Source organism: Oncorhynchus mykiss, chromosome 15, assembly GCF_057628025.1.
Source record: "Oncorhynchus mykiss isolate SJ-2025 chromosome 15, ASM5762802v1, whole genome shotgun sequence".
Taxonomy (NCBI): domain Eukaryota; kingdom Metazoa; phylum Chordata; class Actinopteri; order Salmoniformes; family Salmonidae; genus Oncorhynchus; species Oncorhynchus mykiss.
In genome coordinates this window covers 24,870,695-24,892,076 of record NC_143036.1, presented here as the reverse complement: position 1 = coordinate 24,892,076, position 21,382 = coordinate 24,870,695, and the positions used below count along the sequence as shown (strand labels likewise).

Here is a 21,382-nt window from a genome sequence, read left to right as displayed (position 1 = left end):
CATGGTGTTCCTCGTCACCATGCAACAGGCTGATCAAGGCAGGGTCATTAGCGAACTTAACGAGGTGTCTGTCAGGATGGGAACTGTACAACTATTAGTGTACAAGGAGAGCCTGTGTTGGTGGTGCGTATGTCTGACACTTGGGGACCTATTTTGACCCGCTGTGACCGTTGGCTCAGGAAGTCCAACAGCCACAAAACCAGCCACAAATCTAAGGGGAAGTGCCGAATGAGTCTCTGTGCCAGAATGTAAGGCTGGATTGTGTTGAAGGCAGAAGAAAAGTCAACAAACAAAACCCTGACATGGGATTTGGCACCCTCTAGATGTCTATAGACCAAGTTGAGGAGTATAAGAATGGCATCATCAACTCCTCTGCTGGGCTGATAAGCAAACTGAAACGGGTCGAGGAGTTTCTGGGTGGCGCTGAGAACACATGACTTTTCACAATTTTCTCAAGGCACTTCATTACTAAGGATGTCAAGTCATTCAGCACAGAGGGATTAGATGCTTTAGGAATGGGTATAATTATTGAGTTTTTTCACAATACTGGCACGTGTTGCTGGTCAAGCGAGGATTAGAAAATGTTTGTAAAAACACCAGCCAAGGGGTGGCAGGTAGCTTAGTGGTTGAACGAGTAACTGAAAGGTTGCAAGATCTAATCCTCGAGCTGAGGATAAAAATGTGTCATTCTGCCCCTGAACAAGGCAGTTAACCCACTGTTCCTATTGAAAATAAGAATTTGTTCTTAACTGACTTTCCCAGTTAAATAAAGGTTCAGTAAAAAAAAATGTTCAGCATCATTTTACAATCAGGTTTAGCACAATCAGCCAGTAGAGTCAGATAGCGTGGATTAAGATATGTCATGGCACCATTCAAGGCAAGGAGGGAAAAAACAGGGAAAGGAGCTCCTAGACAGTTAGACACAATAACAATAGGATCAGGGCCTCCCGGGTGGCGCAGTGGTTAAGGGCGCTGTACTGCAGAGCCATCGGAGGACGCATGACTTTCAACCTTCGTCTCTCCCGAGCCCGTACGGGAGTTGTAGCAATGAGACAAGATAGTAGCTACTACAACAATTGGACACCATGAAAAAGGGGGGTAAAAAAATACAAAATAAAATACAAAAAAATACAAAAAATTAATTACAAAAAAACAGTGGGGACCAACAATTTATTTGTTTAAGAGTTGGTTGTGGTCAGCCTCAACCTTTATCCGCCTGGGGAGGTAAACGCTTGATTGGAGTCGCACTCAAGAGGGGTTGAAAGGACAACTGGGAGAGGAGTGTCTGGACAGTCATGCAGCTAAATTGTCATCGTGGGCAAAAAGCTTGTGTAGAAGCACAGCTTGAATAGATCTAGATCAGGGCTCTCCTACCCTGTTCCTGGAGAGCTAATGTCCTGTAGGTATGAAAATTAAATACTGTAATATAGTTTTTTTTAAACGTTATTGTTTTTGCGGACTGTAGTGTTTTTGCAAACTAGTATACTGTGGTATTTACTATAGTATTCTACAGTATACTACAAAATGATATAGTAAGTACTACACACGATCGAGGAATACTAAAGTGTGTAGTATAGTATTCTACAGTATACTACAGTTTACTACAGAATTCTATGCTAAGTTCTGTAGTATTCCATAGTAAACTGTAGTATTTTTATGTGGGAGATGTGTGGATGTGGGAGATGTGTTTAATTTAAGTAGATAGAGAGTAAAAAGAGAAAAAGGAGTCAAGGCGTTGCAGTTTTAAGAAAATAACTTCATAGAGGAATGTAATGTGAAGCCATTGTTATCAGCTATGTTGCTGTTATAAGTTAGTTGTTTAGATGCAACTAGTTGCTTTAGACTTTATATTGCATCCTGTGTTGTAGGCATGAACGCATCCACACCAAGAAAGGTGGTCAAATTATGTCATCAAGCCCCACCCCCGACGAAGTGGATGACCTTGTCACCCTGGAAGTACTTGATGAGGTAAGAGATTCAATTGGCTGAAGATATCGGATATGTATTATCAACACGGTAATAGCTTCCCCTTAGCCGATAGGTGGAATTCTTAGCCATATTGTTCAAATCTAGCCAATCCTTTCAGATCCACACATACAATTGAATCGGCTTTGTGTTAATCAGTGTCAAGGTGGTTTTATTTATTCTCACTTGGTATTAATAACCTAGGTCAGGGAGGGGCAACTGGTGGCTGACTTCCCATTTTGTAGGCCCACGGATAAATTTCCCAAAACGAAAGCAACTTTTATTTTTTACCGCTTAGGGCCCCCAAAGGGCTAGGGCTAGCTCTGACTGCATGTGTGGGTATGGATGTGGGTACACAGACCCATGAGCCACTGCAGCCCCTCATGATGAGTTCAGATTTTTTGTTGCCTCCATCCCCATCAAAGCTGCCATACCTGACCAACACTCTTGTAAAAAAAAAGGTTCCCAAAAGGGTTCTTCGACTGTCCCCATAGGAGAACCTTTTTTGGATCCAGATAGAACCCTTTTGTGTTCCTTTTGGGTTTCTGTGGAAAGGGATTTACCTGGAACCCAAAAGAGTTCTACCTTCAACCCAAATGTTTTCTCTAAATGGTTATCCTATGGGCACAGCCAAAGAGCCCTTTCAGGTTCTAGATAGCACCATTTTTTCTATGAGTGTAGGTTATTGATAACCACCCACAGTTTAAGTTAGGACAGTGTTTCCTCTCAGAATTACTTCCCTCTAGTCTCTACACCGGTATTAAATGAATATAGAAGCAAAATAGCAATATTTGTACCAAACACATTTAGGGTGATTTATCAAAGCTGAGTGCTCCATTGACATATTGAAACATACAAATTGCTCAGTCGCCTCGGGATATTTTTGCCCATTCTTCTAGATGGCTGGTTTTGTTTATATCCTAGTCTGGCCCGAGAGAGGGGGTGGAAACAGCATGTATGATCTAAGCACAATGCCTAATGGAATCAAGGTGGAGATGATGAACGGAACTGAGTCCAGATTCTCATATTCATGTGATCAACGACAGTGTACATTTATTATGTTGCATAATGCTTATTTACGCTGACAGATATATTGCCAATTTGCCAGCATACTGTAAGCAATCCTAATAAGTGTTTCATCTTACTGCAATGTTTCCTCGGTAATCACTGCTCTGCACCGAGGCCCTCGTCAAATGATACTGAAACACTGTGATGACGTCTCTTCAAACATCAATTATTACCTTTGAATGTCACAATATTGAGTGTGCATGTTTGATCTCTTCCCAGAATTCAGTCACAGAGCAGCTTCAGAGGCGCTATGCCAAGGACCAGATCTATACCTACGTTGGAGACATCCTCATTGCAGTTAACCCATTTCACAAGATGGAGCTGTATAGCCCACAGGTGTGTGTATTTGTGTGTGCGATGTGTGTTTGTCTGTCTGTGTGTATTCCTGCGAGCGTGTGTGTTAATGTGGCCAAACAGACACTACTGAATGTACCCAACCGTATCTCATTAGGGCCCCAGTGCCCCATTTCCTCTTTCCCTTCCAAGCTCCCGTTGTCTCTCACTCTCTTAATCTCTCTCTCTCTCTCTCTCTCTCTCTCTCTCTCTCTCTCTCTCTCTCTCTCCCTCTCTCTCTCTCTCTCTCTCTCTCTCTCTTTCTCTCTCTCTCTCTTTCTCTCTTCACTGGTCACACTTTTCCATTTATCACACGATTTCTTCACTGCCTCTCTTTTTTAGAGTTTATGCTGTTCTGTAAAAATGGTGCTTGTCTTACTGAACTGCTGATGTTTTTGTAACTGAACCCTTCAAGACAAAATGCCATGATACTAGTCATAACTAGTCATTACATTTTTGAAAATTGCTTGAAGAGATTCTCCGGTACTTTTGTGTACTTTCTAGCCAGTCGTTCTGAAAATAGTTCTGAAAGTAGCACTCACGAGCCAAAAGTGGTACCACGTCATCGCTCTCAAGTTTCAAGTTTTATTAGTCATATGTGGGGTATACACCGTCCAACAAAATGCTTACTTGCGGGTTCCTTCTCAACAATGCAACAACAATTAGAATGAATAAAAGGAATATGAACATAAAGTAAATGGCTCACTCTCGCTCTGCTGTGTGTGCATGATGTGCCTCTTGCTAGCTGTCCCTCAATTGGCGAGGGGCTGAAGCTCATTGGTTGAACTCGAGTTGCTAGGGGGCTGGCCCATGTGTGGGAAAATCGAAAGAAAATGGCATATCTTCCAGAAAACAGTCGCTTTCAAACTAGGGATTTCGTGGCTAATTGGTGTAAGATCGTAATTATGCTCGTAGATTAGGCATGTATGAACTACACAATGACACATCCAGCTCAAAGAGGGAGGTTTAAAAAAATAAAATAAATAAAAAACATATTACGCTGCAAAGTTCCAGAGCACGTCTTTAATCTCTTTGTCTTTTTGCTATACTAGAAGGCAGCTAGAAGGTTGTTGTATTTGAGTCAGCCCATTTTAGCTGCATATAGTGTAGCTAACTTACTTGTTGGTATCAAATTCAAATGAAATCCCCTTACATGTGCCTCATCCTTTTCCTTGCACAGTACACAAAGATGTACATAGGAGCGAAACGCACCGCGAACCCGCCGCACATCTTTGCTGTCGCTGACATAGCCTACCAGTCCATGGTGTCATACAACGCAGACCAGGTACACAAGTCCGTGTCAACTGTAATGTATGAATGATACAGTACGTTCCACTATGTGCTGTACGAGCATAGCAACATGTCAGTAGACCAGAATACCATAGTAACTGGGGATTGGTTGTTTCTGTGCAGTGCATTGTAATCAGTGGAGAGAGTGGTGCAGGGAAGACAGAGAGCGCCCATCTATTGGTCGAGCAGCTCACGGTGCTTGGAAAGGTGAGATACGGTCGTAAGAATGACATAGAATGTAATTACGGCACTTCATGTTCACTTGTGACGGCAAACATGATACTCTGCCTGTTACAGTGCACCATTGCAGATCATGCTTTCATTGTTACTCATCGCTTAAAATGATACGTTTTTATGCTGATCGTCCACATCTTTGCAGGCCAATAATCGATCACTCCAAGAGAAGATCCTATTGGTCAATAACTTGGTGGAGGCTTTTGGGAACGCATGCACCGCCATCAACGACAACTCCAGCCGCTTCGGGAAATACCTGGAGATGAAGTTTACCTGCGGGGGGACCGTTGTCGGAGCGCAAATCTCAGAATACCTCCTGGAGAAATCCCGCGTCGTCCATCAGGCCACGTAAGACCCCTCAGACAGCTTCACTAAGGCATTCATATGGCCCTCATCTGACTGGCACATAGCCGTCATGTAATACGTATAAGGCATTCTTGTGACTTTCACACGACAACAACATTACGATTGTGGCCAATGGCCAATTAATGTGTGGGTCCATCTATTTGGCTCAAAAGGCATTACTTCTATAATTTTTTTAGCAGCCTCTGGTCAAGAAGGGCAAGGGATAATTGGAAGATTTTTTTCCTCTGTCCCTCTGAAGCTGGTGGAAGTGCCTTCCCACTGCAGCTTATTGCTCCTGTTGTAATATCCCATGACCAGGGAGTGCAGAGGGTAGAGTGAGAGTGGATAGCTTATTTCCTGTTTGATCAAAGATTCTAGCTGCCGACGTCTCCTCATTGGGGCTTCAAAGGGTGACTTTTTGCTCTTGGTAAATAAATTCAGACTGAGGGTGAAGGATCGGTGCATTCTCTGAGAGTAATGTTGTCTGTCAGTTAACTATGCACCTACTGCCTAGATTCAAAGTGTCACTTCTCCCATGGGGTTATATTGTCTTTGGTGCCAAAAGGGGGGGGGTAAAATTATATTAAAATGAGAGGTTTAAATGCAACCATCATGAAGCCTATAATCGGATGTGATAAGTATTGCATGACAAATAGCTTTAAAACTGATGACAGTCTATCACAACTGACTTAACACAGCAGTCTAGATTAGCTTGGTTGCTTGCCAATTATGTGTTTTCGGAGTACATCTTACTATGTCTTTGGCTTTTTATGAGATTGTAAATAGGCTTCTGGTAATCTTAGGCAACCATAGCTGACAGACTTGGATGGGATTAATAGTCTTTGTGTTTCAATCATCAAACATATTCATATGTGAAGACATATATACCTGTCCTGTGACTGTCCCGACAGAGGTGAGAAGAACTTCCACATATTCTACTACATCTACGCTGGTTTAGCTGAGCGGAAGAAACTTGCCCACTACAAGCTATCAGACAGCAAAACCCCAAAGTAGGTCCCACAATTAACCTTCCTATCTCTCGGAACCCTATACTTTCCCAAATACCCTGCTTTTCTGCCGTTACCCCACCAATCATGTCCTTATTTGTGGTTTATTTTCCTGTCTTCTGTCCCAGGTATCTGTTCAACGAGCACATTAAATTGGGCCCTGACATAGTGAACAACACCTTCTACAAGGAGCAGTTTGACTCGGTGGAGCAGTGTTTCAAAGTCATCGGCTTTACCCTGGAGGTACATACACTATAGTACATTGGGTTCATTGCTGATTCCTATAGCAAAGAAAACCAACCTCCTGTCCAAAGGTTACAGACATAACCGTTCTCAGTTAAAGCCTGGAGGATTTTTTACTAGGTTGCTCTCAATGTGGAGTGTCTTTGCCATGTTATGATGCTTTATTAAAAAAAATGTGAAAAACTGTTTTTTTCACAAATGGCTCCTATTTTATTGCCTCGGCTGTGAAAAGGGGAAATTATAGTAAATGAGGAATTCAAAGGAGAAAAAAAAGTATTCATGTGCAATAACCGATGTGAAATTTGCAAATGACCATGAAACAGTTCCAGGAAAAGAGGCCCATTCTGGGTGAACGGTCAAGACAATGATTTCCAGTGTTGATATAGGCTGTCATATGAGCCAGTGTGGACTGTGGCATGATGCCTTGTACAGTTTGCAATTAGCAACATGGACACTGATGAAGCCCAAGGAAGTGTCGTAAATAACTGATTGCCTCTGGGTTCCACAAGTCAATAGTACTTATCGTATGTACTTTATAATCACTATAATCGCTAACCACTCTGCTAGTCCGGCTACCTCCCATTCCCCTGTCTACCTTGCACATAAAGACAGGGTGCATCTAAAGTGCATCTCTGATTTGGATTAAATGGATTCTGATTTCATTTCATTAGGATCCCCATTAGCCGACGCCTATTGCGATAGCTAGTCTTACTGAGGTCCGGCACAAGACGGAGAAGACATTACAGACAAAATAGTTTAGAATTTACAGACACTTAAAAACATTAACATGAAGTGTGTGTGTGTGTGTGTGTGTGTGTGTGTGTGTGTGTGTGTGTGTGTGTGTGTGTGTGTGTGTGTGTGTGTGTGTGTGTGTGTGTGTGTGTGTGTGTGTGTGTGTGTGTGTGTGTGTGTGTGTGTGTGTGTTACACATACATGTCAGTACATACACACAAACAAGAAGTTCACATTGGGGGAGAGGTGTTTTAAACCGTGCTAGCTGTTGGATAGCAGCTCCCCATCAAGAGAGAGCAGAGTTAACACGAGCTTGTCGGTGTCATGTCAGTCTGAGTATAGTGACATTAGGACACGGCATGTGACAGTGATGCCAAAGCCATCAAACAGACTTGTGTTTGTGTGATGTAGGAATTCTGTCAGATTGTAGGCTACCAAGCCCCAAGGCTATTAACTAGGTAGTTCCAATAGAACCACTGAATCTATGAAAAAGCCTGCAGATGAAATCTCCAAATGATTATTCCATAACTTTGTATCAAAGTATGAATGTGTTATATTCTGAACAATAAGGTCAAGTTTAATCACACATTTTGAACCCTTAGGAGCTGGGCAGTGTGTACAGTACTCTGGCTGCTATCCTAAACTCAGGCGACATTGAGTTTACCTCTGTGGCCTCCGAGCACCAAACCGACAAAAGCAACATCTCCAACATAGCAGTTCTGGAGAATGGTGAGACACAGACGCACAGTTCAGCACCTGGTGTGATGTAAAGCTAACATGACTCTCACCTCTTTCCCCGCTAATGCCCATTACCTCTCCAGAGAGGCCAGCCTAGCGTGAACACTGGAGATATAAAGCACTACAGTATCCCAAGCCTGTTTACATGCAGTCCCTTTAAATTCAGCTTGACACGCCTGACATGGGGACTAAGTTGTGTTTGATGATTTTAATTTAATTTATGAGAACCCTTTGAATAACCCTCTTTGGTTCCAGGTATAACCGTTTTGGTTCCAAGTAGACCCCTTTTGGGTTCCATGTAAAACCCTTTCCACAGAGGGTTCTACATGCAACTCAAAAAGGGTTCACCTATGGGGACAGCCGAATGACATTTTGGAACCATTTTTTTCCTAAGAGTGTGGTCTAGCATCTGTATCATGGTGTGAGAGCCAGTTATCGTATTTTACCAACTGCAGTTTGAAGAAGTGTTATCTCGTTTTGATAAATATGAATGTGCGTGTCTGTGTCAGTGTGGCTGTATTCATGTCTGTGTGTATGTTGAGATTTGTGTCCTTGTTGATGTGGCGTGTCATGTATGGTTTTGTTTTGCTGATGCGCGCATGTGGGATATCTGCATCTTTTTTAATAGGTCCTCTTTTTGTGTTTGACTATATCTGGTTTATGTGTAAAGTACGTGTACAGGATATCTCTCTGAATGTGTACATTTTCATCATGTTTGCATACACATACAGTATATCGTCCCAACAATGTCCTCCCTGCTGCCTGTCTACCCACACCGCATGTCTATATCCATGTCTATATCCATGTTCATGTGCATGTTTTCTGTGTTGTCGCTGCAAATCTACATGCAAACGTCAATACCGCAGGGCCGTTTCTATGGTGACAACATCCAGTACCTATACATTCTTTCCATCCCTGGGTTTCTCCCCACAGCGGCGTTGCTGCTGTGTATCCGTCCAGACGAGCTCCAGGAGGCCCTGACGTCCCACTGCGTAGTGGCCCGGGGCGAGACCATCGTCAGGCCCAACACGGTGGACAAGGCCACGGAGGTGAGGGATGCCATGGGCAAGGCCTTATACGGCAGACTCTTCAGCTGGATCGTCAACCGCATCAACACCCTGCTCCGACCCGACACACACCTAGGGTAAGAGGGCGCGTGTGTGTGTATGTGTGTGTGTGTGTGTGTGTGTGTGTGTGTGCGTGTGCTTGTGCGTGCGTGCGTGCGTGTGTGCTTGTGCGTTCATGCGTGCGTGCGTGCGTGCTTGTGCGTGTGTGTGCTTGTGCGTGCGTGCGTGCGTGTGTGTGTGCTTGTGCTTGTGCGTGCGTGCGTGCGTGCGTGTGTAAGTGCGTGCCTGCGTGCGGATGCCCTGAAAATGAACATAAACCTCACTAGTAGGTGCTAATCGTAACGACTGTCATCATTATAAAACCTTCCTGATCTGTCTCTCTCCTACCTCATCGTCTCTAATACTCTTCCTTAATATCTAATCATCTCCCCTGACAGAGAGGATGACAAGGGCCTGAACATTGGCATCCTGGACATCTTTGGCTTTGAGAACTTCAAGAGGAACTCGTTTGAGCAGCTCTGCATCAACATCGCCAACGAACAGATCCAGTTCTACTTCAACCAACACATATTCGCCTGGGAGCAGGTAGCCCATTCCTCCTTGTCGCTAACACTGTCGTCTCTCTCGGAAATAGTATGAATACTCATCTGAGTGTGCCTATGCCTCCAGGGAAGCATTTCAAAGCACTTTTCACCTTTGGATACGACTTGATTTCCATTTAAATGGTAATAACGCATCGTCGTTTGTCCAGCTGGCTCTTTAACAGAGTGCGTAAGGGTGAAATATCCTTCCGCTTGTATTTACGATGGGGAAAGGGATGACAATTCCCCAGCCGTCGTTACTGGGGTGCGCTTTTGCCTCGGGCAGAGAATGGTTTGCTCTTGTTAAATGCTTTAGTCTAACCCCATAGAGAGGTTCCATAAATCATTGCAAAGGAGGGTCAATTAGGAGTTCAACACAGTCAGTGTAGGACACACCAGGGCAAAGTCTGGCATAAGGCCCCGATACATAGATGTACTGTATGTACAAAACGCAATACTTTTTCTACCGTGCTAAGTTTACAATATATTTGTCTCGACTGTCCTGACTAAATTCTGCACAGTAAGACATCTGTAGAACAACGTATATCTCCTCTGAACCATCATACCGGTATTGTAACATCAGGCTCTTGATAGACTACATCCTTCCTGAAGAGAGTACGGATATTTACTTGTTTTTATCAGACAAACAATAAGAGCAAAGCCCAGAGGAACAAGCTCTTCTGATGCTTGTCCGTGTCCCTCTGTTGTTCTGGAAGGCTTTGTTTTGTTTCCTCAGGATGTTATTCCAGCAGCGTTGTCCTACTGTCCTGAGAAGAGGTTGCAGATTCAGAATGACTTTGCCTGAGGCTAATGCTGTGTTCTGTTCCAGATATTAGATGCCTTGTGTGCATGCGTGAGCGTGTTTGTCTGTGCGTCTGTACCCATTGTGAACACGGGTACATAAAAGTAGAGCAGGGCAGCATCGACAAAAATCCATATTGCGATACATTTCCTGGATTGATGCCATAACGATAAACAGAACGATATGTTTGTGCACCACAGTTTTTTTATTGTCTTTTACTACTACTAGTAGTTTGATGGTTGTCCCATTAACAATCACCCATATTAGCAAACTTATTTAATTTAAAGTTTCACATTTTCTCTAGTTATAGGCTACTTATCATAATGAACTTGCGATAAGTGACCGGTATGGTCGGTGTCGCTAATTTTCGGTTTGTCATCCCAGCTCTACCTAAAAGCTTTGACGTTGTATTTCAATTTTGTCCTTCACCTCTAGAGAGACATATACTGTATGTTCTGTGACGTTTCTGACTCATAGTTGGGCCTTGACTTTATCAGGTGAGCCAAACGTGAAGAACTAAACTAAACCTACCCAGGGTGATGTTATCTGTCAGACATGGTTTTGGTTTCATTCAAAACCAGCTTCACCGTTCCAATTGAAATCTTTCTGTCCCTTACCCTCTCCTATAGGACGAGTACCTGAATGAGGATGTGGACGCCAGGGTGATTGAGTATGAGGACAACCGTCCTCTCCTGGACCTGTTTCTGCAGAAGCCCATGGGCATGCTGTCACTGCTGGACGAGGAGAGCCGTTTTCCCCAAGCCACCGACCAAACCCTTGTAGGCAAGTCCCCACAGAGTCTTCACTCAGTCCTCGTGTAGCTACTAAGATCTAATCCCAAATGCCTCAGGGCAGTGATCGGTGTCCTGGTTAAGTGTCCAACTTGGCCCCATTTTCATCTTGGCTCCCCAATGGGTGTTCTGGCACAAACTGGTTGTCGTGCATTACCCAGGTCGCTGCTTCACATTGGTGGTGGATGAGGTGAGCTCCCTCCAATACTATGTAAAGCGCTTTGGGTGTCTAGAAAAGCGCTATATAAGTCCAATGAATGATTATTCATATTATCATTATTATTAGGACGTGTACACCAGTTTTATCCTGTTAGCTAAGCCACTCCCCCACTCAAGTCATGAATTATTCAGTAGGTTCATTTAGGAGGACCTAAAAGTAGTTTAAACATTGCTTTTTAAATAATTAGCAGCCTCGCGAGTATGTTATGTGTATGCATTCTTGTTTATTCTGTCAATCAATTTTGTTTACATGCTCAGCCATCCAGCTTGGACTGCTAGTTAATTAACCTGTGTGAACTTTGTCCATTGTAGAAAAGTTTGAAGACAACCTGAAATCCAAAAACTTTTGGAGACCAAAAAGGGTGGACCTTGGCTTTGGAATTCATCACTATGCTGGAAAGGTTATAAGGCCTCCTGTCTAATACATCAAATATGTGTTTTAGGTCAAATATTTAGAGTTGGCAATAATAATGAAAAAAAAGACAGGATATGGGGAAACCCCAACCCGAAATGTGAATAACAGTAGCAGGTGTAATAAGCTGAGTTTGCTGTAAAAACCGTGTTTGTGCATACAGGTCTTCTTACCTCCTCTGTTGATCATGTTTAGGTGATCTACAACGCTGCAGGCTTCCTCTCTAAGAACAGAGATACACTACCGGCAGATATTGTTCTTCTACTGAGGTCGTCAGAAAATCAGCTGATTCGCAAACTGGTCACCCACCCACTCACCAAGACAGGTAAACACACATGGTCTAATAGCAACTCTGTCTTTTAGCACAATCATCTAACCTATGTTTTCACTTTGTATGTCATAATTGAGGTAGTCTCTCAAATTGTCAGTTTTCTTGTCAAGCGAGGCATTGCTTTTATTCCCATCTGACTCTCTCCAGACTTGCCTTGTGGTGATTATTCAAATATTATATCGTAACAACCTCAATATTTATAAGAAATGAATGCCGATGTAAACAAATGTGTTTATTGGTCTAAATTGAAATGCTAAATGCCAAAGAACCAAAGAAAACCGGTCCATGTCACTTTTTTCAGTGCGGCCTGTTGTTGTTGGAGGCAGGGCTTTTGTTGTGACAAGCTGGTCTTTGCAGCGTGAGTACCCTTCATAGGCAGAGGACGAGGCCAACTGAGCCCAAATCCAATCAGCAATCCCATAATCACTCTTTAATATACCCCTGAAGCTGTTTTATTGAGCTACGGCAACCTCTCCTCCCCCTTTGTACTGTCACCGCTACTGCCCTCACGAAAGCTAACACGATGACATGCTAGCACGCTACTGGAGAGATTAGCAGAGAGCGAGTCCACTTCTCTATAGCTGTGTGCTACTGAAATAGCATCGGCCTATAGCTATACACCTGACATTATCAAGTAACATGGACATTCTGTCTATGTTTGTTGATGAATTTGCATGGCTGATGTTGCATCACTAATTTTGATTTTCAGATTTCCTTCTTTTGCTAACTTGGAATTTTCCCTCTTTAGAGTAACTTGCTCTATGGGGTCAAGCTTGTTTCATTTATTTCTCCCACATATTCCCTCCACCTTCTTCCGTTTTAGTACAACTTGATTTGGTTATATTACATCTAAATGTCCACTGGCATGTCTAACTACTGCCGTTTTGTTTTTCCGTGAAGGCGCTGATTGCCAGATACCGCACTAACTCTTTCCTCTTTTGAAAGTGTGGTGTAGCATGTCCATTTGTTCTCAACTTCTCTCCCGCTATCTCTCTATCCTCTAGGTAATTTGGCCCACACAAAGGGTAAAGGAATGAACACACTCATGAGCATGCCTCGCACCCCAGCACACCCTCACCGCACCATGAACTTTGCCAAGGTACGGGTATAAGATTTTCCTTTGTACACACTCAAACAAAGTTTATAGTTCTGTCGCATTGCCTTTCTTGCTTCCCTTTTCCAATACAGTAACGCTAAGTGTCCTCATTGTAATTCCATGTCAAAAATCTTTGGGAAAATAATGCTGTCTTTTTTTCCAGTCTCGCTTTCTCTTTCAGATAAACTAACCTTGTGTGTCCTCTCTGACTCTCCCCTCTCTCTCTCTCTCTCTCTCTCTCTCTCTGTCTCCCCTGTCTCTCTCTCTCTCTGCTTTTATCCTTGTAAAGATGGGAGTGCTTAAGTTATACAGTTCTAGTATGTCACTCTGTGAGGTAATGGCAATCTCTCTGTCTATGTTGTATCTATGTTGTATCTATGTTGTGTGGCAAGCCATCTACCCACCCCTAGGAAACAATAAGACTAGTCGTTTTACATTTGTTTTTCTTCATGGCTCGTCCAATTCCTATCCTTTCGTATTTCCCTTTCAATAGATGAGAGTGAGAATCTATTAAGTTTGGCTGCAAAAGCAGTCTTTTTGATTTTCCTTAGAACCTCAGAGTGAATTGATTGTCTGATTAGATGTTAAAGGAGAGGCTTTCATGTGCGTATGACTGGTAATTTGGATCTTTTCTCATTTACCTTGCTTTAATGGGGTTATTTCTGTTTATGACACCACGCCGCATGATATCGACTAGTTTTGAGGATGTGCCCTTCACACACTAGTAAGAGATTGAAGTCATAACATTATCAACTTCAAGTTGTTTGTTGTATTTCTGCATAACAACCTAAAGTTACCCCTAGAACGTATCTTCCCCACAGAAAGGGCACAACCCTTTACTTTCCAGTACCCCATACTAATCTGATTGTTAGGGGAAGAGGAAAATTGCATTTTTTGAAGTCACAATTCACACTTTGTCAAACCAATTTGTATACCTGAGGGCCATCGGCAGAGGCTAAACCAGGCAATTAACTGTCTTTGATGAGTACATGAATGTATTTCCATTCATCTGCATATTTTACATTTCTGCCTAAGAAAGCACATCAGAGACTCCTCCTGTAGTCATGAGAGTGAAAGTGTAATTTTAGAAATGTTTTAGACTCATGTTGTAAAGGTATGTTTTGTCAGTGCTGTTGCTTTTTAGTGAGCAATTTAACTCATGTGCAATGTTTCAAGGTTCGTATTTGGCCATGTCCCAGATTAGCATATCTTTGCATTTATAGTATGCACTCTCCTTATTACTCTGCTATTGAGAACATTGTTGGAAATTCTCAGAGGGCGTTTTATGGAATAAGAAAAGTCCCACTGATTTTCAAGTGTCTGGATTTATTTTAAATGTCAGTTTTACCAATGATCATAAGCAGGAAAATAGCTAGTTCCTCTGTGGTAAAATCCTTATAATCCATGCCATATCTAGCAATGCCAGTTGAAACAAACTGACTTAACACATACATTCTCTTATGATCAAGTGGTCACTGTCCTTTGTCACAAATATCTAATTTCGTACCTCTGAAGTCAATACTCAGCATTAAACATTTAAAACAAGTTGTCATTATGCAAACTTGATTCCTAACTTGGCTCGTGTTTGTTTACGCTTCCTTCCTCTTTATGCATCTCTTGCAGCCTTCTTCTCGGAAATTAACTCTCACCCCAGAAAAAAAACACAAGCCTTTCTTGCTTCTCGATCACACAGTACATATTCAAACGGTGATTGGTGATTTTCAAAATTTTGTGATTTTCACACAACAACAAAAATGAGAGACAATTCCATGAAAAAATATGATACGCAGATGATTGGGGTAATAAGGCTTCTGAATGTTGATACCCATTTTAGGCTGTTACCTATTTGTTATTCACAGGAAAGTATTTTGGGGTTCAGAGCCCTCATCTAACACATCATTGCTTTTCATGTTAATTACATATTGATGAATAACTTCCAATCCATAATGATTTTATACTCGTACCGTTCAGTCAATAAAAAATAAACGTAATATTCTACAACATCTTTTAGGGCCAGTTTTCCCTAGACTGAGATTAAGCCTTGGTTTTAACATCAATCTCAATGCAGAATCTCCAACGACATGGCGTTTAAGTCCAAGACTGAAGTTGATCAGTGTCCGGGAAACTGGCCCATAGTATTTTACACTATATATAATACATATAATACTGTTTTTCAATATTCACTGATATAACTCAACAAATACACCTACCATCAACCTGTGGTGAATCCTTTTTGATAAACTCAGTGTTTTGTGTGTCCAGGGTGATACTGGAACTGGAGAGACCACCCACCATCCTAGAGAGTCCACCAACATGAGAACACAGACAGTAGCCTCCTACTTCAGAGTAAGAATGTCTCACTTGATCACTTCCTACATTACTGAGTGGATAGATTATCCCCAAGCCTGGTAGTATAGCTCTGAATGGTAGTACATCTCTGTTGATAAACTGACTGGTAGTACAGCACATTTGCATACTGTGACATGTAATGTGTACCTATTTAGCTCCTTGGCGTTGTACCAGTACCCCTGGAAAATTAGATTATAAATACTGGTTTACACGGGAAAAGAAAGCAACTAAATATGTCTTCTCATACAGGAATTCATGAATAGGCATTTTCGTCTTATTCAGGTCTTTACCTGGACACTAGTTTTGATTGGATGCTTTAGGTAAACTACTCACTTCCTGCCTCTTCATTCACCAGTATTCCCTAATGGACCTGCTGTCCAAGATGGTGGCGGGACAGCCCCACTTTGTGCGCTGCATCAAGCCCAACAATGACCGGCAGGCCAGTAAGTTTGACCGGGAGAAGGTGCTGGTGCAGCTGCGTTACACGGGTGTCCTGGAGACAGCTAAGATCCGCCGGCAGGGCTACTCTCACCGCATCCTCTACACCAACTTCGTCAACAGGTTGGTGATCCTAATCATAGAAAAGACTCCATAGGCTCCCACTTATTGCTTGTGAATGACTAGAAGAATAGACAACTCATGTTGTGGGTTTTAGGCTAATAGTGTGCAGGAATGGTTTGGTAAGTCTAGTATTGGTTGTTGCAGGTACTACATACTAGCTTTCCATGCGCACAAAGAGCCAGATGCGAGCCCAGAGACTTGTGCAGCTATATTGGAAAAAACCAAACTGGAAAATTGGGTCCTGGGCAAAACGAAAGTAAGGTCACATTCATGGAGTATTTTGTAGTCAAATGTAAATGATTAGACAAATCTCATGGAGAGTATGACTGAGTCTACACCCTTCGATTGTGTTTCGATGTGGTGTCTCAGGTGTTTCTGAAGTACTACCATGTGGAGACCCTAAACCTGATGGTGAGGCAGACCATAGACCGCATCGTTCTGGTCCAGGCCTACGTCCGGGGCTGGCTGGGGGCCAAACGTTACCGCAAAATACTGGAGAAGAGAGCACAGAGCGCTGTGGCCATACAATCAGGTCAGTACGTGGTCACTTTGACCTCATGACCATAGTGGAACCAAAACTGTCCCAGTTCCTTTTAAACGTGTGCAAATACTGTTAACGTCATTATTATCATAAACAATAGTTAATATCTGTATGTTAATGATTTGTCTCTAATATATTGTCCACCAGCGTACAGAGGACATAAAGTACGGAGGAGATGTGCTGATGATAAATTAAGCAAAGCCAAGTTTGAGACCTTCATCACCCAGTTACAGGCTGGTGAGGAGACGATTTTGTTTTCTAAGATCGGTTTGCTCGTGTTCAGAGGGATACGTGGTACGTTTAGTGTAGCTTCAACTTGTACCCTCCTATTCTGCAGTTTGCCGAGGTCACCTCGCCAAGAGGAAGTACAAGGAGTTGGTGGAGGAAAAAAATAAAGCAGCAGCCAAGATTCAGGCCCATTACAGAGGACACCGGGAGAGGAAGAGTTTTAAAAAGAAAAGGTAGGGAAAACCATGTCGATGGATCTGCACTACGCAAAAAACAGAGTCATAGTCAAATGTAGGACAGTAGATCCAGAACTTTTTAAGCATTGTGAAGTTAATGTTTTATTTAGTATACATTTTATATTTAAGCACTAAGGCCCAAGGTGGTGTGGTATATGGTCAATATACCACAGATATGGGCTGTTCTTATGCGCAACGTAACGTGGAGTGCCTGGACACATCCCCTAGCCGTGGTATATTGGCCATATACCACAAACCCCCGATGTGCCTTAATGCTATAATAAACTGGTTACCAACGTAATTAGAACATTAAAAAGTATTTTTTTGTCATATCCGTGGTATATTGTCTGATATACCACTGCTTTCAACAAATCAGCATTCAGGGCTCGAAACACCCAGTTCATAATTAGTATTTCAGTATTTATAAGGATCTCCATTAGCTGCTGACAAGGCAGGAACAACTCTTCATATCAACGTATATGTGGAGTATACCCCCTATAGTTGTTCCAGATCATAAACATTTGACATTGAGTTTGATTCTGTTCAGAGAAAAATCAACTGCATTCTCTTTAGGGAGGCCATTGAGAAAGACAGGGTAGAGAAAGAGAGGATTGAAGCTGCCAAACTGGAGGAGGAAGAGATGGCCAAATCCGCCGTGGTCCTCCAGAGTAATTACAGAGGCTATAAGGAGAGAAAGAAACTCAGGGAGCGCCACAAGACACTGTCCGGAGACGATTTGAGACTAAGGTCACCCTCACCTGTGGAGTTGGAGTCTGCTATTATCGAGGAGGATGAAGAGGAGGAGCAGGAGTTTGCAGTGGAAAAGGAAGAGGAGAATGGGTTGACCGAAGTTGCGGAGGAGGAGGAAGAGGATGAAGACACGGCCAAGGCGGAAGAGGACGACGACGATGAACACACTGAAGTGGGTGAAGAGCTGGTGGACGAGGAAGACACAGAAATTGACGAGCAACAGAATGCAGAGCGAGCAGAAGGGGAGGAGGTTAACCCGGAACAGGAAGCTAAGGCAGCTACAGTTCTCCAGAGCAACTTCAGGGGCCACAAAGAGAGGAAGAGGCTGGTTGAAGAAGGCAAGATCCCAGCAAGGAAACAGAGAGTGATGAGCCCAACTGAAGACGAGACCGCAAAGGTAGAAGGTATGTCAAAACCAGAAGGAATGTCAAAGGTTCCAGAGACAGCAGCCGTGTCTGCAGGAGTGGAAGAGAAGGAGGAAGTAGATGAGGCCAAGGCAGCAACGGTCATTCAAAGTAACTTCCGTGGCCACAAGGAGCGCAAACGCCTGCAGGAGGAAGGAAAAATCCCCAAGAAAAAGAAGGCGAAAGAGGCCAAAGAACAACCCAAACAAGAACTAGTCCAGCCACAGGAGCCAACGCTAGAACCCCAACCAGAGCCGTCCACCGCAAGCCAGTCGGAGCCAGACGAGGAAAAAGCTGCCACCGTTCTGCAGAGCAATTTCAGAGGACACCGGGATAGAAAGAAATTCAAGGAGGAGAGAGAACGGGTCAAAAGGAGCAAGGAGGAACCCATGGTTGAGGAACAGGAGGAAGGATTGAAGGTTGAGGACAGGGTTGTGGACCTCACCGATGTAGAGCTGGTTCGCATAGAGGAGACAGAGGAGACAGAGTCTCAGGGAGGGGATAGGTATGACGAGGAGCAGGCAGCGGTGAAGATCCAGAGCCAGTTCAGGGGCTACAAGGACAGGAAGAACCTGAAGGCCACCAAGGCCACAGCCCAGAGAGATATGGAGGAATTGGAGGTCTTTTCTAAAGAGGTAATCTAGTACTAACCCACTATAACCCACTTTATACGTCTGCCAACAGCTTTTCTTGGGGTTCTGAACCCCCAACTTTTTGATTATATGTATCAATTGTCCATTGTCTATACAACAGGTCACGACGTCTTCCCAGAACTACATGAGCCTCCAGCAGAAGCTGAATGAGATCATCCTGGCCCACCAGATAAACCCAGCCAATAACGGCATGTTTGTCAAAGGGCAGGCAGTCAATGGCTTTGCTGCCAACCATCAGCAATCAGGTAAGTCTGACTTTTGTGAAAACGACAAGACACAAGAGTACAGACATGGATGAAATTCAATACATTTGAGAATAAGTAAATTTAAATATTGTAGACTGATTTTATACAAAAAACAACTGGAAGTACTAATGGTGATCCCGAGTCACTCTGGCAGTGTTGCGTATGATTTCCTGTCTGAAGAAGCAATCAAATCCTTCTTTTCTGGTCTATCCATCATTCCAGTGGGCTCCTGACTCGTCTGCTTGGTCAAACAGCTCCAAGACTATCCCTCGCAGACAGAGAGCTGAATAGAGTTCACTGACACTCATTGAAATAAGACAGAGTGCACTTGCAAATAGCCTTTACTTCCATAACCAACTCCTTCATTTGTAAAGAGAACTTATGACCAGTGTTTCTTTGAGTGTCAGGTTGGCCCTATAGACAATATGTCAAACACATTCCTAGTATTTACATTTTTCGAAGCAGCTTTCTCAATGTGTGAAGTGCACAGATATTATCGCGTTTTTTTTTGTATGTCTTATGTCATTTCCCCCTTTTTGTGAAATCATTCTCCTATTTCAGGTGCTACTTTCAGCCTATGCTCAGTCATCCCTGCCTCAGGTGCGAAACAAGATGGGGAAAAGAAGGCACAGCTTTTGTTATGTCTCCGGTTCGCACTAGCTGATGATTTTATCAGCGGACAAAGCTCTGTTTTCTCTCTCATTAAGGCTAGATTGTATCTAAAAAAAAACTGGGGATGTCAAGTGCCAAAACCGGAAAGCGGTTCTCGGCGCGATGCGTCATCAGAAAATGAATTTGATTCCCACCGGTGATATGTGCAATTGCTTTGAAAGGATGAGCAAGGGAGCTGGCAGAGTGAAAGTTCAGCATCTCAGTGCTTGGTGTGTCAAATCCGTCTGGCAGCTGAAATGTTATTATCATCATAAGTTTACCAGGTGTCGGGAAGAAATATAATTATTGTGTCATCCATGATTAGTTTTATTGGTGTCATGGGTGACTTTCTCATATTGGATTGTGAGAGCCAAGCCTAGAATTTGGGGACTATGTGTGGCTGCTTGCAGTGCTGTGTATAAGCGGCGGCTCAACACAATTGGTAACCTGGTATCAGACCTGCATTTTCTGAATGTGAGATATACACTATATTAGTACAATAACAACTCACCACAACAATAAAATCCAAACTGCAATCTCTTGAGATGCCTGCTATGTGCCCTTTACAAGGTGTTCTTAACAGCAACACATTGCCTGAGGAGCAGAATTCATTTCCAGAGACATTATATCCTCCAAAATGTCTTCGATTTGATCCAATAATAAGCTGTCCTCATACCTCGCTACATTTCAATTAAAATACAAATTTTTATATGCAGAAAGAAAGTTGGGGACATTTCTTAGAATGCCAATCATATTTCACTTCATGGAAAAGGTCATTAAATGCTAATCACGTTTCATAAGGCACCGCTGTGGCAATTACAACAACCATTAATATGGGGATTTCAAATGAGCTTTTCTCCTTTGAGCAATACAGAATCACCGACGACCTTTCAATAGACAGGTTCAATAATATGAAAAACTATGCCAACCCATGCATGAAATACAGCCTTTACCTTACATACTGCATCCATATGCACACATACACATGTTATTCAATACATTACTGAGACCTATAGGTCACCATAATATGGAACACAGTAGAGGCTGCTGAGGGGAGCGCAGCTCATAATCATTTATGGAACAGAGTGTATGGAATGGCACCTGGAAACCATGTGTTCACCCCCGATAGCCTCTCCAGTGATCATACGCCCAGTCACAAAGCCTCTTAAGTAAGTCATTAGAAAAAAAGGGTCTAACATAACGGCCTAAGTAAATTTTCCATACAGCTCTGTAGGCCAAATATCAGCTTCAAGTAGGCTACATAGCATCCAAACCCTAAGCCCATGAGGTTAGTTTAACTGAATAATAAAGGCTTACGATTTTTGGGGACATTTAAGTTTGTAAAATTCTCAAAACTTAAAGTCCTACTCCAGTCTCCTTTTCAGCTCATTTATCACCTGATTTACTTAACAAAAGACCCATCTCAATAGGTAGTCCAGGTGTCTCATGACATGAAACAAGTGGGCAGGTGGACCTTTCCTCTTTTGTTCTCCATTGTTCCTCTATTGTT

General features: G+C 42.8%; 1 protein-coding gene across 2 annotated transcripts in view; it reads left to right on the top strand.

The window, feature by feature from the left end:
* The window catches only part of myo3a (myosin IIIA), a 75,756-nt gene that overhangs the window by 43,208 nt on the left and 11,166 nt on the right, over positions 1 to 21,382 (top strand). Inside the window, exons 11-33 of one of the 2 annotated variants that reach the window (XM_090199676.1) lie at positions 1,869 to 1,968; positions 3,253 to 3,369; positions 4,547 to 4,651; positions 4,780 to 4,863; positions 5,036 to 5,238; positions 6,147 to 6,245; positions 6,371 to 6,485; positions 7,820 to 7,946; positions 8,889 to 9,099; positions 9,460 to 9,607; positions 11,035 to 11,188; positions 11,728 to 11,816; positions 12,023 to 12,152; positions 13,163 to 13,257; positions 13,544 to 13,588; positions 15,517 to 15,600; positions 15,959 to 16,164; positions 16,309 to 16,420; positions 16,534 to 16,696; positions 16,853 to 16,942; positions 17,043 to 17,166; positions 17,743 to 18,958; positions 19,077 to 19,221. In XM_090199676.1, the coding sequence (XP_090055802.1) occupies positions 1,869 to 1,968; positions 3,253 to 3,369; positions 4,547 to 4,651; positions 4,780 to 4,863; positions 5,036 to 5,238; positions 6,147 to 6,245; positions 6,371 to 6,485; positions 7,820 to 7,946; positions 8,889 to 9,099; positions 9,460 to 9,607; positions 11,035 to 11,188; positions 11,728 to 11,816; positions 12,023 to 12,152; positions 13,163 to 13,257; positions 13,544 to 13,588; positions 15,517 to 15,600; positions 15,959 to 16,164; positions 16,309 to 16,420; positions 16,534 to 16,696; positions 16,853 to 16,942; positions 17,043 to 17,166; positions 17,743 to 18,958; positions 19,077 to 19,221 (3,962 nt within the window). Of the gene's footprint in view, positions 1 to 1,868; positions 1,969 to 3,252; positions 3,370 to 4,546; positions 4,652 to 4,779; positions 4,864 to 5,035; positions 5,239 to 6,146; positions 6,246 to 6,370; positions 6,486 to 7,819; positions 7,947 to 8,888; positions 9,100 to 9,459; positions 9,608 to 11,034; positions 11,387 to 11,727; positions 11,817 to 12,022; positions 12,153 to 13,162; positions 13,258 to 13,543; positions 13,589 to 15,516; positions 15,601 to 15,958; positions 16,165 to 16,308; positions 16,421 to 16,533; positions 16,697 to 16,852; positions 16,943 to 17,042; positions 17,167 to 17,742; positions 18,959 to 19,076; positions 19,222 to 21,382 lie in introns of those variants that run through there. The other variant, XM_090199675.1, reaches the window with a different exon arrangement.